The sequence below is a fragment of the Thermobia domestica genome, chromosome 15, assembly GCF_964235325.1.
Source record: "Thermobia domestica chromosome 15, izTheDome1.hap1.1, whole genome shotgun sequence".
NCBI classification, from domain to species: Eukaryota; Metazoa; Arthropoda; class Insecta; order Zygentoma; family Lepismatidae; genus Thermobia; species Thermobia domestica.
The window spans coordinates 3,231,807-3,245,235 of record NC_137468.1 but is presented as its reverse complement, the minus strand read 5'-3'; the positions used below and the strand labels follow the sequence as shown (position 1 = coordinate 3,245,235).

The window sequence follows — 13,429 nt, the reverse complement described above, 5'->3', positions numbered from 1 at the left end:
TTTTCACAAAAGAAGCTGAAAATGCCAGTGTGGTACCAGCGGGCCGATGAATGACAGAAAGGGCTGAATTTGGTACAATTGTACCAGGTGTGGCAACACTGCTCTGGAAGCCAACTAACATGTGCTAACTTGTTCAAACTCGACAGTGACTGTACCAAAGGTTTAGGCTACCAGGATTACTAGCTGAAATGGATACAACGTCGGCAGATGGCACTACATTCACCGTAGGTTTTGATCACATCTTGTGTTTAATTATCAGCTTCACCACAGGAAATGTCATAGTTCCCGTCCAGCAGCAGTGTTTAAGTATACAAATTAAATATATTTTTTCACTTTCTCGAAAACTACGCATAGTCACATACAACATTTTGTTCAGCTCAGGAAGATCTATCAATTGGTTTAAGTATCATCTTTGGAGAAGATTTTTTTCTCATTAAACACTAACATTGTTGTACAACTAATCTTTTATATGCTTAATAATATGCCGTACATACAGGGTCCGGCGCGAAAGTCTAACACTTTTTTGACAGCATAGTACAGTCAGCGAAGAAAGGTATTTTCGTTTGGTAAAATTTGTTTTGGGAATAACGGTGGTATGGCGAATGAACAGAAAATTACATTCTTTTTTAATTTATTGAAAACTGTACTCAAATTATCCTTCCTTTCTGTAGCTATTTAAGAAAATAATTTCATGAAACGGAAATAACTTTTGTCGCTTACTGTACAAAGTTGTAATTTGAAACAAAACATTTTCTTTTTGCCTGTCACTAATGACATGTTATTTATGAATCATTTAAACAAATATATAAGAATAGTCAATGTTTTAAAACCGACGTCATCCACATGAAAATAATTCTTGCGAACGTACCCACGCATGGTAAACCATATCTTGTAGAATTGTCATAATTTCCCTACGACTTATGTCTCTCAGTTCTGTATTGTGTGGCTTCTTCATGAAAACTTTTTCTATTAAGTAACCACATCTATATATATAAAAGAGAACGTACAAATCCTTTGTTAGCTCATCACGCTAATACGGCTGAACCAATTTCTTTCATTTTTGGGGGGTTATTAAGATTTGGACCCTAGATGGTTTTTATCATATCACTTTAATTTTCAATTACCAGTGTCTTGAGATAATTGACCATTCAAGTGTCCATAACGTACAGATCCTTTGTTAGTTCATCATAGCTAAATCTAACCGTATTTATATGCAACCCACATGACCGTGTCACTCGGCGGGTTAACATAAATGACAGGCGATATAATGTTAACATTTACTGCAATCTTCTATGGTTTTTATCATATCACTTGAAAGCGAAAAAGTAAAAATTATCTAAGTAACAAAGTTTATTGCGTTCCGGGGTGACCCCAGCGAAGCGGGGTGAACGCTGCTAGTTGAAAATAATCGCAATTCAATGGAACAGTTGAGTGTGGTGACCCTGCCATGTTCCCTCGTTGAGAGACGAGGAAATCGGGAGACATTCGTCTCACAATAGCCATCGACGTCTTTTATGTGTGGGACGAGGGGGGGGGGGCAACGATGGCTAAGTGGTAGAGCGCTTAGCTCTGCTGTATGGGATCCCCGTTTCGATATCCAGGCAAGTAGGTTTGTGGTAGATAACATTGTGTCCGTGGATTTCCTCCTACTTTCTCATTCCACCAATTTTTCCAGTTGATCTGCGCAAGGCAACAACAATTCTCATTTGGATGACGTCATTTTTAAAACATGAAGAATGCTTCTTTATCCAGTTTTACTTATGATTTATAGATACACTTCATTGAATACAAAAACAAAATAGATAAATGTTTTTGTCTGTTCGTTTGTTAAAAAATACAGCGTTGTACTAACAGTAAGAATTCGAAATCCATCAGATTTTTCTTCCCTACCCTGTAGAAAACAAACTTTTCAAAGTGTTTCAGCAGTTTTTGGAACTTGTTCTTTCAGATTACCAACAGTGAAAACGTCTACTATGTGAACGACACTGATAACGAAAACCTTACCACAACTGTTCTCGGAATAAAAGTAGTAGTGAAAAGCGACCATTTTGTTCCTCACATGGAAATCCAATGCATAGGAAGTGTCGCAGGATATATAAAAGAAAGTTCCATTCTCAAAGTTCATCAAACTCGTGCCAACAATCAGAAGTTGTATTCTGGAAATCATAGCAGTGCAGGTAAGATTTATTTCTTCATTCTGAATAGAATATTAAATTTCTAACAATTCAGGTACAAATTATGAAATTGAAGATAGATTTCTAATATTTGTAATTAAGGTGGATCACCACCCGGAAGTCATTACATATTTTAGCTCATTCCCTTAACTACTGCGCAATGAAACGTTACATATTATAAATTTTGTACTATAAGATAAGAGTTATGTTTCAGCTACAAAACAAGGCAATAATTTATTTGGTTGTGTCTTCTGATATCGAAAAAGGTAACAAATAAAAGAAAATATTTGATTCGTTTTACAATGAACACACAAGATGGTGCTTGCCGTTAGACCTTACTAGAAGTACTCATTTTTATGAAATGTTTATTTGTATGTGTAAAGTGTGCTAAAGTAACAATCTTATGAAATAGATATATTGTTTGACCGTTTCTCGTGTTGTTTCACATTTTATTTAAATATTACTTTACATTTAAGGAAATACATTTTGAGAAGAAACTTGCGCAGAACGCAATAATGCGTTGTTGCCAAATTTGTACATTTACTTTGGTAGTCAGAATACGGAAATTCCTAGGTTGCAGTGCTGCAGTTCGAGAAGCGAAACTTAGCTGTGAATTCCGGTAAGGATCGAAAATTAATTTCTCCAGTAAGTATCCAAGCAGAATTCCATGATAACATCTGGCATAAGTAAATACTCGACACTATCTGGCAACGCCACACGATACAAGCAGCGTTTAGAATAGCACCGAGAACACCTAGTTATCCACCTTAAAACTTACTAATTCCCAAAGAAAGAGTAACAACCAAGAAACTAAACTATCACACCTGTAAATAAAGTGATAAGGTAGAAATAATATTACTGATATAATGTTCATTACCAGATACAATATAATCTATCGTAAGGAAATCATATACAGACAATATAAACTCTCTAGCGTCATATATGGTGCTCCCGATGCACTTTTTACTACACTTTTAACCCTTACGATATCAAGTTGTTTTGTATAACGTAGCATACCAAAAGGGGGCTCGTTGAGCCCATAGAGGAAAATTCATTTTCAAATTAAATTCTCAGATATTTTATTAAATAATCAGTTATAAATAAAATAGTGTCCCCGGTGGATGAGTGATTAATTTCGTAACCTTGCAATCAAGGGGTCCCGGGTTCGATTTCACAAGTGGGAACACAAGTGGTTTGGATCCCACGTTAAACTCTAGGTCCCCTTCCTCTGGACGTCATAATCATCCCATGGAAGGAAATGGCAAACCACCATCGGTTCGTCTCGCCCAGGGACATTCGGGTAGAACACCACATCATCACAATAATCATCATCATTATAAATGAAATTATACGTGTAGGTTATACAAATAGGTTATATTATTTTGGGCTACCGTATTCGTCCGTATGATCGGCGTGATATGCCGGTCTCGTGCAACAGACGTCGCGTCGAACAGTGGTCCGAATAGCGAAAAAGATGGCCAAAATAAGAACGAGTTCTTGAAATGTTATAAAACTGTGTATATGAAAGTTTTCAAGGTTGGTGATTACGAATTTGATATCAAAAATGAAAAATTCAAAATGGCGGACCGAAAAGTGACAGACTCATATTATGGATCTGGCATTGGGTACAAAGATGTTTGCATTGTCACAGATTACCAATTTGATAATAAAATTGTACTCTTCAAATTGACGGATCAAATATGGCGGAAAATGTATAAAATGAAGGTTACGGAGCTGATAACAGTATGAGGTACGTACGAATTTCATATTATGTGTAAAATTAAAAATAGAGGATCCAATATAGCGGAGCAAAAGTAGAAATAGTTGTTTATGCTAATAAGCACTCACAAAAACGTCCTGGTTACAAGCCTAATTCGTCTTCAGACGAAGTAGTTACAGATTCGTCATCTTGTGTGGTTATTTTCAGTTGCGTAATCACATTCTGAGGTTGTATCTGGTTGTCTTCTTTGGGAGTCCAACCAAGGTGGAAAATACTGGATCCGAACTGAACATCAGCCTTTGAAAGATCCGAGTTACTAGCTACTATTGATGTTTTTCGAGTGTTGCGTTCTCTGTATTTTCGCGCATCCTTGTGTCTAGATTCAAGGGCCTCTTCTAAAAGCTCCCCAATTGGTAAAAGAGCTGCCTTCACAATTACTGACCTGTGAATAAGAACTTTGTGCACGGTGGGTGCTATGTAGTATCACGGGTATAATCGCACAAATAATAGAGCAGTTTGCGATGCAGTACGTATTAAATTTTGCAAAATGTATGTCATGTACACAGGAAATTGTTGTCAAGATAGTTTATTTCCGAAGCTATTTGAGATACTGCAAAGAACCTGCGGGCGGCATTGCCATCATTGGTAGTTCCATAACCAGGCTTGGGAATATCTACACTGAGGCCTAGTATACTTCTGAACCTCTCTTGGATAATTCGTTTTCTGCTTTCGAACATTTGACGGGTTCCATCTTTCGCACTCGCTTTCCATTTCTGAAAATCTAATCTATAAAATATATGAAAGATACACTCAAAAAATCGAACATGTGCATGGAAGATGGAATGTTCGAACTCCAAATGGGATAGATCTTGTGACTCTGTCGTCTCCAACTCACCCTGTGTGCTTCCACGGTCATACAACACAATCGCTTATGTTCTTATCTCCTGCTCGTCTCGCCACCCCAGCCAGCCATATTCAATGGCATGATTCCAAGGTTATATTTCCTATAATAGATGGAAGTACGCAATTAAACTTACATAGAATATTTACAAATATCTACTGTTATCCATGTTTAAATTTCGTGGTGTACACGTGTATCTTGTTTTAAAAGAACTCTACAAGTAGTCTGTAGTACTCCAATACACACGGATAGTAATATGTGTTTATTATAACTACAACGATGCAATACACATTGCTCATTCTAACTTCGTCATGTACACAATACTATACCCAGTGTATAATAATTACAATATGGCCCTTCGTTCTCATGGTTGCTTGGAAAACAACTTCCCAAACTCAAGTCGCACATTTGCTAATTTTTTGTAACGAAACTTCCGCCATTTTGGGACGTCTACTTTTACCGGTACTAAGACATAATTCAGTCAATATCATGTCATTCTCATGAACTAATTCTCGAAGATGACTGTTACAACTCTTTCGTGTCTAACTTGAATTTCGCAAAACGACTTTTATCCACCTTTTTCACTATTCGGACCACTGTGCGTCGACTTGATTTGGTAGAACTCTGGAGCATTTTCTGATTAACTGCATCCACAATTTCAAGTGTTCGGACATATTTCAGAATGTTTCTTTTTTTTTTTTTTTTTTGCCTTGTTCAAAATAGATCGTGTCTGACGTCATTGTTTGACTAATTGTTATGCACTCTTTGCTGGCACTTTGACACCATGAAATTCATGAGCAAACTACTGAAAACACTAAGATCTCAACCGGTGATTTTCGTACAAGTGGCGTGCTTCCATGCCCCACTCTCTCTCTCTCTCTCTCTATATATATATATATATATATATATATATATATATATATATATATATATAGGGTGATTCAATAAGAACGTACCAGATCTTTATCGCAGCTAATACTGCACGTAGAGCCTTCAAGCAAAAAATTGCATTACCAATTCAATTTAAATAGTATCCAATAAAAATCCAATAAATATAGTAGCGAGACCAGTGGCGTCTCGTGAATACCTCCAACGGGGATCAACTTCAAAATTTGAAATGGAAAGTGGTATAACTGTTGGAATCGTTCGAAAGGACATTAAATGTCATGCAACTATTAGAGGACAAACTTTGTCATATCCTTTCCCATTTAGCCGCTAGAGGCGTTGTTGCAGACTTGTATCTGACTACCCGTAGCAGGCGTTTATCTCAGCTAATAATGCACATAGAGCCGTCAAACAAACAATTGAACTACCAAATCGTATGTTCATGGAAACAGGGGTTGGTTGTGCCTCCATTGAAACAAGCGCACAATGGGAGAAACGTCGAGAGGAAACACGTTGTCATATTTCTTCCTCGTTGGCAGCAAAACGGTCGCACTACTAGGTGAAAGTCAGATAGTGCGAGGGTGTCTCCAGTCACACCAGGCGAATGCCGGGAGGGTACATGCAAACCATGCCCTGGCAAACAACCGCCGATGCCTTTGCAGGATTAACTCGGGGCCTAAGCCAAGGATAGCCCAGACCCACAATGACGTTGACGCGCAATGTATCTTGTGTGCGTACGTACAAGATGAAATATCTCCCAAATCCGGGAGCATGTGTTGTGGACTTGTTTACTGTTTTTTTCGAGCAGCACACTCATTTATCGTTGCCAGTGATTGTGTGGTGGTACTCTTGTAGATCCAGTAGCTAACACGTACATGACCTTGCTCAAGACATAGTCTATGCGGCCTCGAACAGGCGATTGCTGCTATGTCAGACAGAGGGCAGAAGGAGCGTTGCTGTAACCAAAACGGGTAACACAAGCGTGTAGAATCCGAGAGTGATTAACCTCTGCAGTGAGTTAAAGTGGTCCGTGTACTGGACAAGGTGTCGTGTATTGAGTTCTACTCCCCTGTGCATTACAAGCTCGTGACGGGACGAATACGAAACTTCCACAAGCAGTGAAACCTCTTTGATTGTGTTGATGTTTGGGTGGTTGTAGTAGGAAGTGTCGGTAGTAAATAACATTCATGCGATATACGAATTTGGAGGCATTCCAAATGCTCATGATTATAGGGAAATGCCGGGAAAATTATAGGGCTGCAGCTCGATTATACGCTGAATGCTATCCACAGCGACAAGCTATTTCCCACAATCTGCTGCGGAGATTATCAGCACAATTGAGGCAGACAGGCAACATGCGTGGACACTATGGTGTCCAGAGAAGAGTCGTACAAAATGACGTTGCCATTGATGTACTTGCCGCTATTGCAGTAAATCCTCATGTATCTTCGCGGAAGATCGCACGAGATCGTGGTATCAGTCAAGGTAGTGTCCTGCGTATTCTATGGAAATCATATTTTCACCCGTACCACTTCTCTCTGCATCAAGAACTAAGTGATGCGGACTGTAATTTACGGCTTCTGTTCTGCAACTAGGTGGTCAATAGCGGGAGAGAACATCCGAATTTCATTCACTTCATTTTATGGACTGATGAAGCGACATTCTGCAGTGATGGCAACGTGAATCTCTACAATGCACATTACTGGGCAGCGGAGAACCCTCACTGGATGAAAGAAGTCAATCGGCAACACCGATGGGGCATTAATGTGTGGGACTCAGGTCATTGGGCCATGGTTTTTTGCTGGTCATTGAACAGGTGCAATGTTTCGTGATTTCTTGCGACGCCATCTACAGCCGCTGTTGGAAAACGTACCGCTCCATATACCTACGTCAGACGCTGTGGTTTCAGGGCCGCGGTGGCTCAGTGGTAGAGTGTTCACCTCTGGTGCTTGGAGTCCCGGGTTCGATCCCAGCCCCCGCCAAGTGAACTTTGTGGTGGACAAACACCGTGTGCGTGGGTTTTCTCGGGGTTCTCTCGTTTCCTCCCACTTTCTTCATTCCACCATTTTCATTCATCACTTATCATCACCGTCTCCTTTAGCCTAACCGGCATAACCGTGGGACGTAAAACTTTAAGATTTCATTTTTTCATTTCATTTTGCTGTGGTTTCAATTATATGGCTGTCCAGCCCATAATGCTGTCATGTGTAGGGAAGAGCTAAATGTTGGATCCGCAACGCTGGATCGGCAGAGATTCCAATCCACAGTTTCCTCCGCGGTCACCCGACCTTACTTGTATGGACTACTTTTTCTGGGGTCGAATTAAGGATCTTGTGCATGTCAACCGACCAACTACAATTCACAACATGCAAGACCTCATTAAAACCACATTCCGGACCATCAACGTAGCCGAGTTTGAAACTGTTGCTCACAATTACGTACAGCGAATACATCTTTGTATTGATGTTAGGGGACATCGCTTTGAACATTTGTGAAAGCCAGGAGGCGTCAACTACACTCCGCAGAAGGTAAGCTGATTCTTTAGCTCTTTACTCATCTTTCTCCAATGGCTTGATTGCAACGTCTCAGCTTTCTGTCCCCATATTTTGTTCCATGCTTTGGCAACAGCACATTCGGTTCGTCTTTCTTCGTTGCAACCAATAGTTTCTTTTTCTGTTTTGTTATAGCATCGTACATTGTCCCTAATCATAGTTCTCCCCGTCGAGTGCGCTTCTGTCGCAGCCATACGGAAACCACTCTCTTCAAATATTGCGTATGTCATTGGTTCCCTATTTAGAACTTAATTCAACAGCAGCAAATGTACCTCTGCTTACTGTTACAGTATGTACCCTACCCCCGTCGTGGTCTCTTGCTGACGACATAGTTGTCGCTACTTACACGGTGTGATTTCGCGTATGTACAATCGTACGTCCCGTTCGTTTCAGACCAGTATTTACTCTTCCCTTTGGTTTCGCATGCAGAAACCCTCACATCATCTGACTTTGACCTCGTAATGCGACCGTGTTGCTGCCACAGAGGAAGAAATATGACAACGTGTTTCCTCTCGACGTTTCTCCCATTGTGCGCTTGTTTCAATGGAGGCACAACCAACCCCTGTTTCCATGTCAAATTTTGCAGATGACTCCCGTTGGAGATATTCACGATACGCCACTGGTGTCTCTACTATTTTTATTGCATTCTACACATACGATATGGTAGTTCAATGTTTTTTTGACGGCTTTATGTGCATTATTAGCTGAGATAAAGGCCTGCTACGGGTAGTCAGATACAAGTCTGCAACAACACCTCTAGCGGCTAAATATGAAAGGATATGACAAAGTTCGTCCTCTAAAAGTTGCATGGCATTTAATGTCCTTTCGAAAGATTTCAACAGTTATACCACTTTCCATTTCAAATTTTGAAGTTGGCCCCTGTTGGAGACACCACTGTTTTTCCTACTATTTTTATTGCATTCTTTACATACGATTTGGTAATGCAATTTTTTGTTTGAAGGCTCTACGTGCAGTATTAGCTGCGATATAGGCCTGGTACGTTCTTATTGAATCACCCTATATATATATTTTTTTCTCATTCTGAGATGAATCTCTATGGTTAAGAGATTGGTTTCCAATGAACACCCTATATTAATCTCAATATTGCTGTGTGTGTAATGTATTATTACATTATATACTGTACGTTCAAAGAAATAAAACCACTGACTACACATTAATAAGAAAACCCTTAAAAGTAGGCAGAAAACTCTTTGAGCCTGGCGAGGATTTGAACGCGGGTCTACCGAATAGAAGTTCAATGCGCTAACCACTTACCTACTGCGTCACTTCAGCTTACACACAAACTAATAACTAGTTAAAATCGTCTCATTTAATCTATACAAGATACTAATGCTCATATAAGATGTTGCTTATGTGAGTGTCACAATGAATTAGTCGAGATTGCCTTGTTTAACACAAAAACAAGTTATATAGACATTCTTCAATGAGGAAAGTATCAGGAAAGGTTCTTCAGGTTGAGGCAACGTCACCGTTTGCATTGGTCATTTCGAATTATTTTTACATGACACAATTTCTACTTATTAGTGCTAATGGGAGCTAATTTTGGATTCAAACGGAAATGTCTCAGCAACCACGAAAATTATGATTTCGACACTAATATATGTCATTTTCGATAATTTTTATATATTTCCTCCTCCCCCAAGTTGCGGATCTGAATTTGGATTCAAACGGCATCGGAAGTGTCACTGTTCATCTCGCGACCCAGAAAAATTTGGATTTCCGCACACTAATATAGCTATATCCCTTCTCCATTCTTCCCTATGTTCCACTGTCAAAGTGAAATGATAAAAACCATTCCAGGCTCGAACCTCATCTATGTTAAATATTTGATCGAGATTGCTCGGGTGGTTCAAGAGTTATTAGGTCACAAATATAGTAAATTTCATTTTTATATATATACAGCGTGGTCTAGAAGTGGGCGTACCCCTAATTAGTGTTTCCTGACTGTTTGAGGTTTCATCCACATTTGTTTGGTAACATTGCTTGACACTGTCTGCTAACATTGTTTGGCATTGTCTGGCAACATTGCTATCATTGCTATCCATATTCATTTGTTTTCTGCTCTTTTCTGCTTGGTAACAGTTGTTTGCAGTGAAGTTGGAGTAATCAACAATGTGTGATCAAAGTCCATATAACATTGAACAAGGATTAGTTGTTGTGGTTTGGCTTTACGAAAACCGTAACGCAGGTGACACCATGGAAAGTGTCAAAGCGAAATTTACAGACCGCTTTGATATTAATCCACCAAGAAAAGTAACAATGTTGGGGTGGAAAAAAATTGCATTTGTTACGGGCAGTGTGAAAGTTCTTTCCCGAGACGATCGACCGATAAAACGGAGAAAAACGTGCCGTGAAGTGGAAGCATCAGTGCAGCGGTCACCTTCAAAATCAACACGTAAAAGGTCTTCGGAGCTTAATATTCCTCGAACCACCATGATGAGGCACATGAAAGAAGATCTAAAATTGAAGGTTCACTGTCCAATACATGTGAATGAACTGAGTGACGCCGACATAGATGCACGGAAAGATGCATGCAGAACTCTCCTTAAGGCGTTCCCTCCCAAGATCTCGTGGTGCAGTTCTCTTCACAGACAAGTGTACTATCTACCGCAATATGCATTCTCGGAACGTTGTAATGTGGTGTAAGGAAAACCCTCGGTTTTGCAAAGAGATGGAGAGAAACCCACCACATGTGATGGTGTGGGCTGGAATGAGTGCAACACACATTTTTGGGCCTTACTTCTTCGAAGACAATATTAATGGATGTAACCATCCTGAGTTCGTGGTCCATGTTCGGGCGAACATTTATTTGTAACCAACTAGAGGTCGTGGTCCATGTTCGGGCGAACATTTATTTATAACCGTCCTCAGTTCGTGGTCCATTTATTTGTAACCGGCGTGGTTCTGTTCGCTGTCCTTGGCTCGTGGTATTACCAATAAGTATACTCCTGATACTTTAACTTACCTGGACAGGACGACGAAGACCTCTCCGAAGAAGATTACAAACTGTTTCCCAAAAAGCTCGTCGGTCTCAATAATGAGATGAGCGTTAGGCACCGAGAGGTTCGGGTGTCTCGTCTCGAAAACCTCACGGACGATCAGACGGTCATTTAGACCATAATGCACACAAACATCACTCATACACACAACGAAAACACACTGGATTAATTGACACTATACTTATTTATTAGAACACTATTTTGAAAAAAAAATAACGAAGAGAAATGAATACAACACTGGACACTAATAAATTTTGCCGTTGAAATTACGTTTTGCCCTATTCGGGAAATATAGCCCTTTCTATGTATATATGATTATAATTCAGGTATCACTAGAAATACTTTGCTCACACCATTAACACACTTGGGGGATTCGCACTGGGGAAAAGTTGTCTGGATCGTCCCACGATGAACCCAGTTGTTACGCTGAACAGTCCTGCAGCGTAAAAGTAAATCTTGAGTAATTAAACGAAAAGAAGGTCTTCACAGTTGAATTCTGATATTGGAGGGCGCGTATATAACGTTTTAAACGCACAAGGTCTGAGGACCTAGGATTTCACTGATTGGGGCTAGCCGTAAGAAATCGTCCTTCACCGGCTAAATAGCTTGTGCCCCTTAACACAACTTATGTTTGAAGTTCAACTCGAGATGCGTGGTTGCATCTTCCAGACCTGTAGTCAAACTCCCTGAGCTTCCAAGCTCAAGCTACGGATTGCAATGGTCAACAGAAAAGTGTTGGCAGTTCATTTCAAAAATTACTCAGTTACTCACCTGTATGCACATACCAACAGAATATAGAAAACAATTTCTGTTAATTTTAGTCAACTGCCCATAATGCACTAGACACGGCGATAACACTGGCGTGAGAAAGTACAGATAACGGGCTACGAAACAACACAGTTGGTGCCACTTTGGTTACTGAAACATCTGGTCAGCCCGTATTTCTCCAATCTATTATAATGTTTCCATAAGCAATTAAAGAAAACACTTAATTCAGTTCCCATTAACTATAGAATATATGCTGTGCATATAATGAGTCAGGGAGAAACACTGAAATGGTTAGTCACTAACTGAAATGTTCTCAGCAAAAGCAACGTTTTAAATATATATATGAAAAAATGATGAAAGACTTCTTTGTCCAATTGTGTGGGAAAGAAGCAATTCCCACCAAAGAAAGAACTTATATGCGTTGCAGAATAAAGTACAAATTGAAAATAATAATCACTGTCTTCACGAAATATACAGGGCGTCCACAAAAATACTTCTATAACCTGGTGGCGGTTATAGATTGGTGTCCGAAAGTGGAACGACCTGTCAAGTGCACACGTAGACAGGTTGAGAACCCTTGGCCGTATGACGAAATATGAATAAAATTAGGTTTTTCACCTGAAAATTTAAAATAAGTTAGTTGGCAACACTGTCATATGGTGTGAGACTTACGTGTATGAACGATGAATGGTTTTTCACCTGAAAAAGGGCTATTTAAAATAGTTAAATAACTTGTCCACTCACTACAACATGATGAGGTTCCTGCATGAGCAATGTCCAATCCAAACGTTCCATAAAGTAATAAGATCCTCTTGAACAATTGGTGCAGTTGAGTGTCCTTATCTTCCGTTTCTTCACATGTTGAAACCATGCTGTCTTCCTGTGTGAGTATCCTCCATGATTCTCCAACGATAAGTTGATGAGGGGAGAAGGGGAGATTTTTTTTTTTTTTTTTTTAACACTGGTGTGAGAAACGAAGTACGGTTACAACACCTGTATGATAACTTTTTTTTTTTTTTTTAAAGTTCGCAGAAAGCGTTTATAGGGCTATTTAATTCTTATTTTTTTTTTTTTTTAACACACAAATACTTTTCGTAAAATGTTTAAGTGTTCCGTTTGTAACATTGTAACACTGTACTTTGGTCCTAGTTCGGTTGCGCCATTTCTTGTAACACTGAGGGTTCCGGTATTGGAAGCCAAGTTTGGTAATGATAATGCTATTGTCTCGGGCGCTAAGTTTTGCAACGATAGAAAATTACTAATAATTAAAGGAAAATTTCTGCTCGGGCTGCCAAATAGAATTACTGCGTGATATTACGAATAAGCAGATCTTACGTATTTGGGCGACGAAGAATATGAAACGTATTGTTTTCGGAATTCGATTCCTTATCTCTAATTTGCATATTTAA

At 39.4% G+C, this 13,429-nt stretch overlaps 1 protein-coding gene across 2 annotated transcripts in view; it reads left to right on the top strand.

Annotated features, from left to right (window-relative positions):
• LOC145672036 (uncharacterized) overlaps positions 1-13,429 on the top strand; it is a 202,269-nt gene that overhangs the window by 153,976 nt on the left and 34,864 nt on the right. For both annotated transcript variants that reach the window (XR_014128610.1, XM_081741242.1), the window contains exon 5: positions 1,949-2,177. Coding sequence is in view for 1 of the 2 variants with exons in the window: in XM_081741242.1 (XP_081597368.1) it covers positions 1,949-2,177 (229 nt within the window). In the remaining variant the exon portion in view is untranslated. The remainder of the gene's footprint in view (positions 1-1,948; positions 2,178-13,429) is intronic.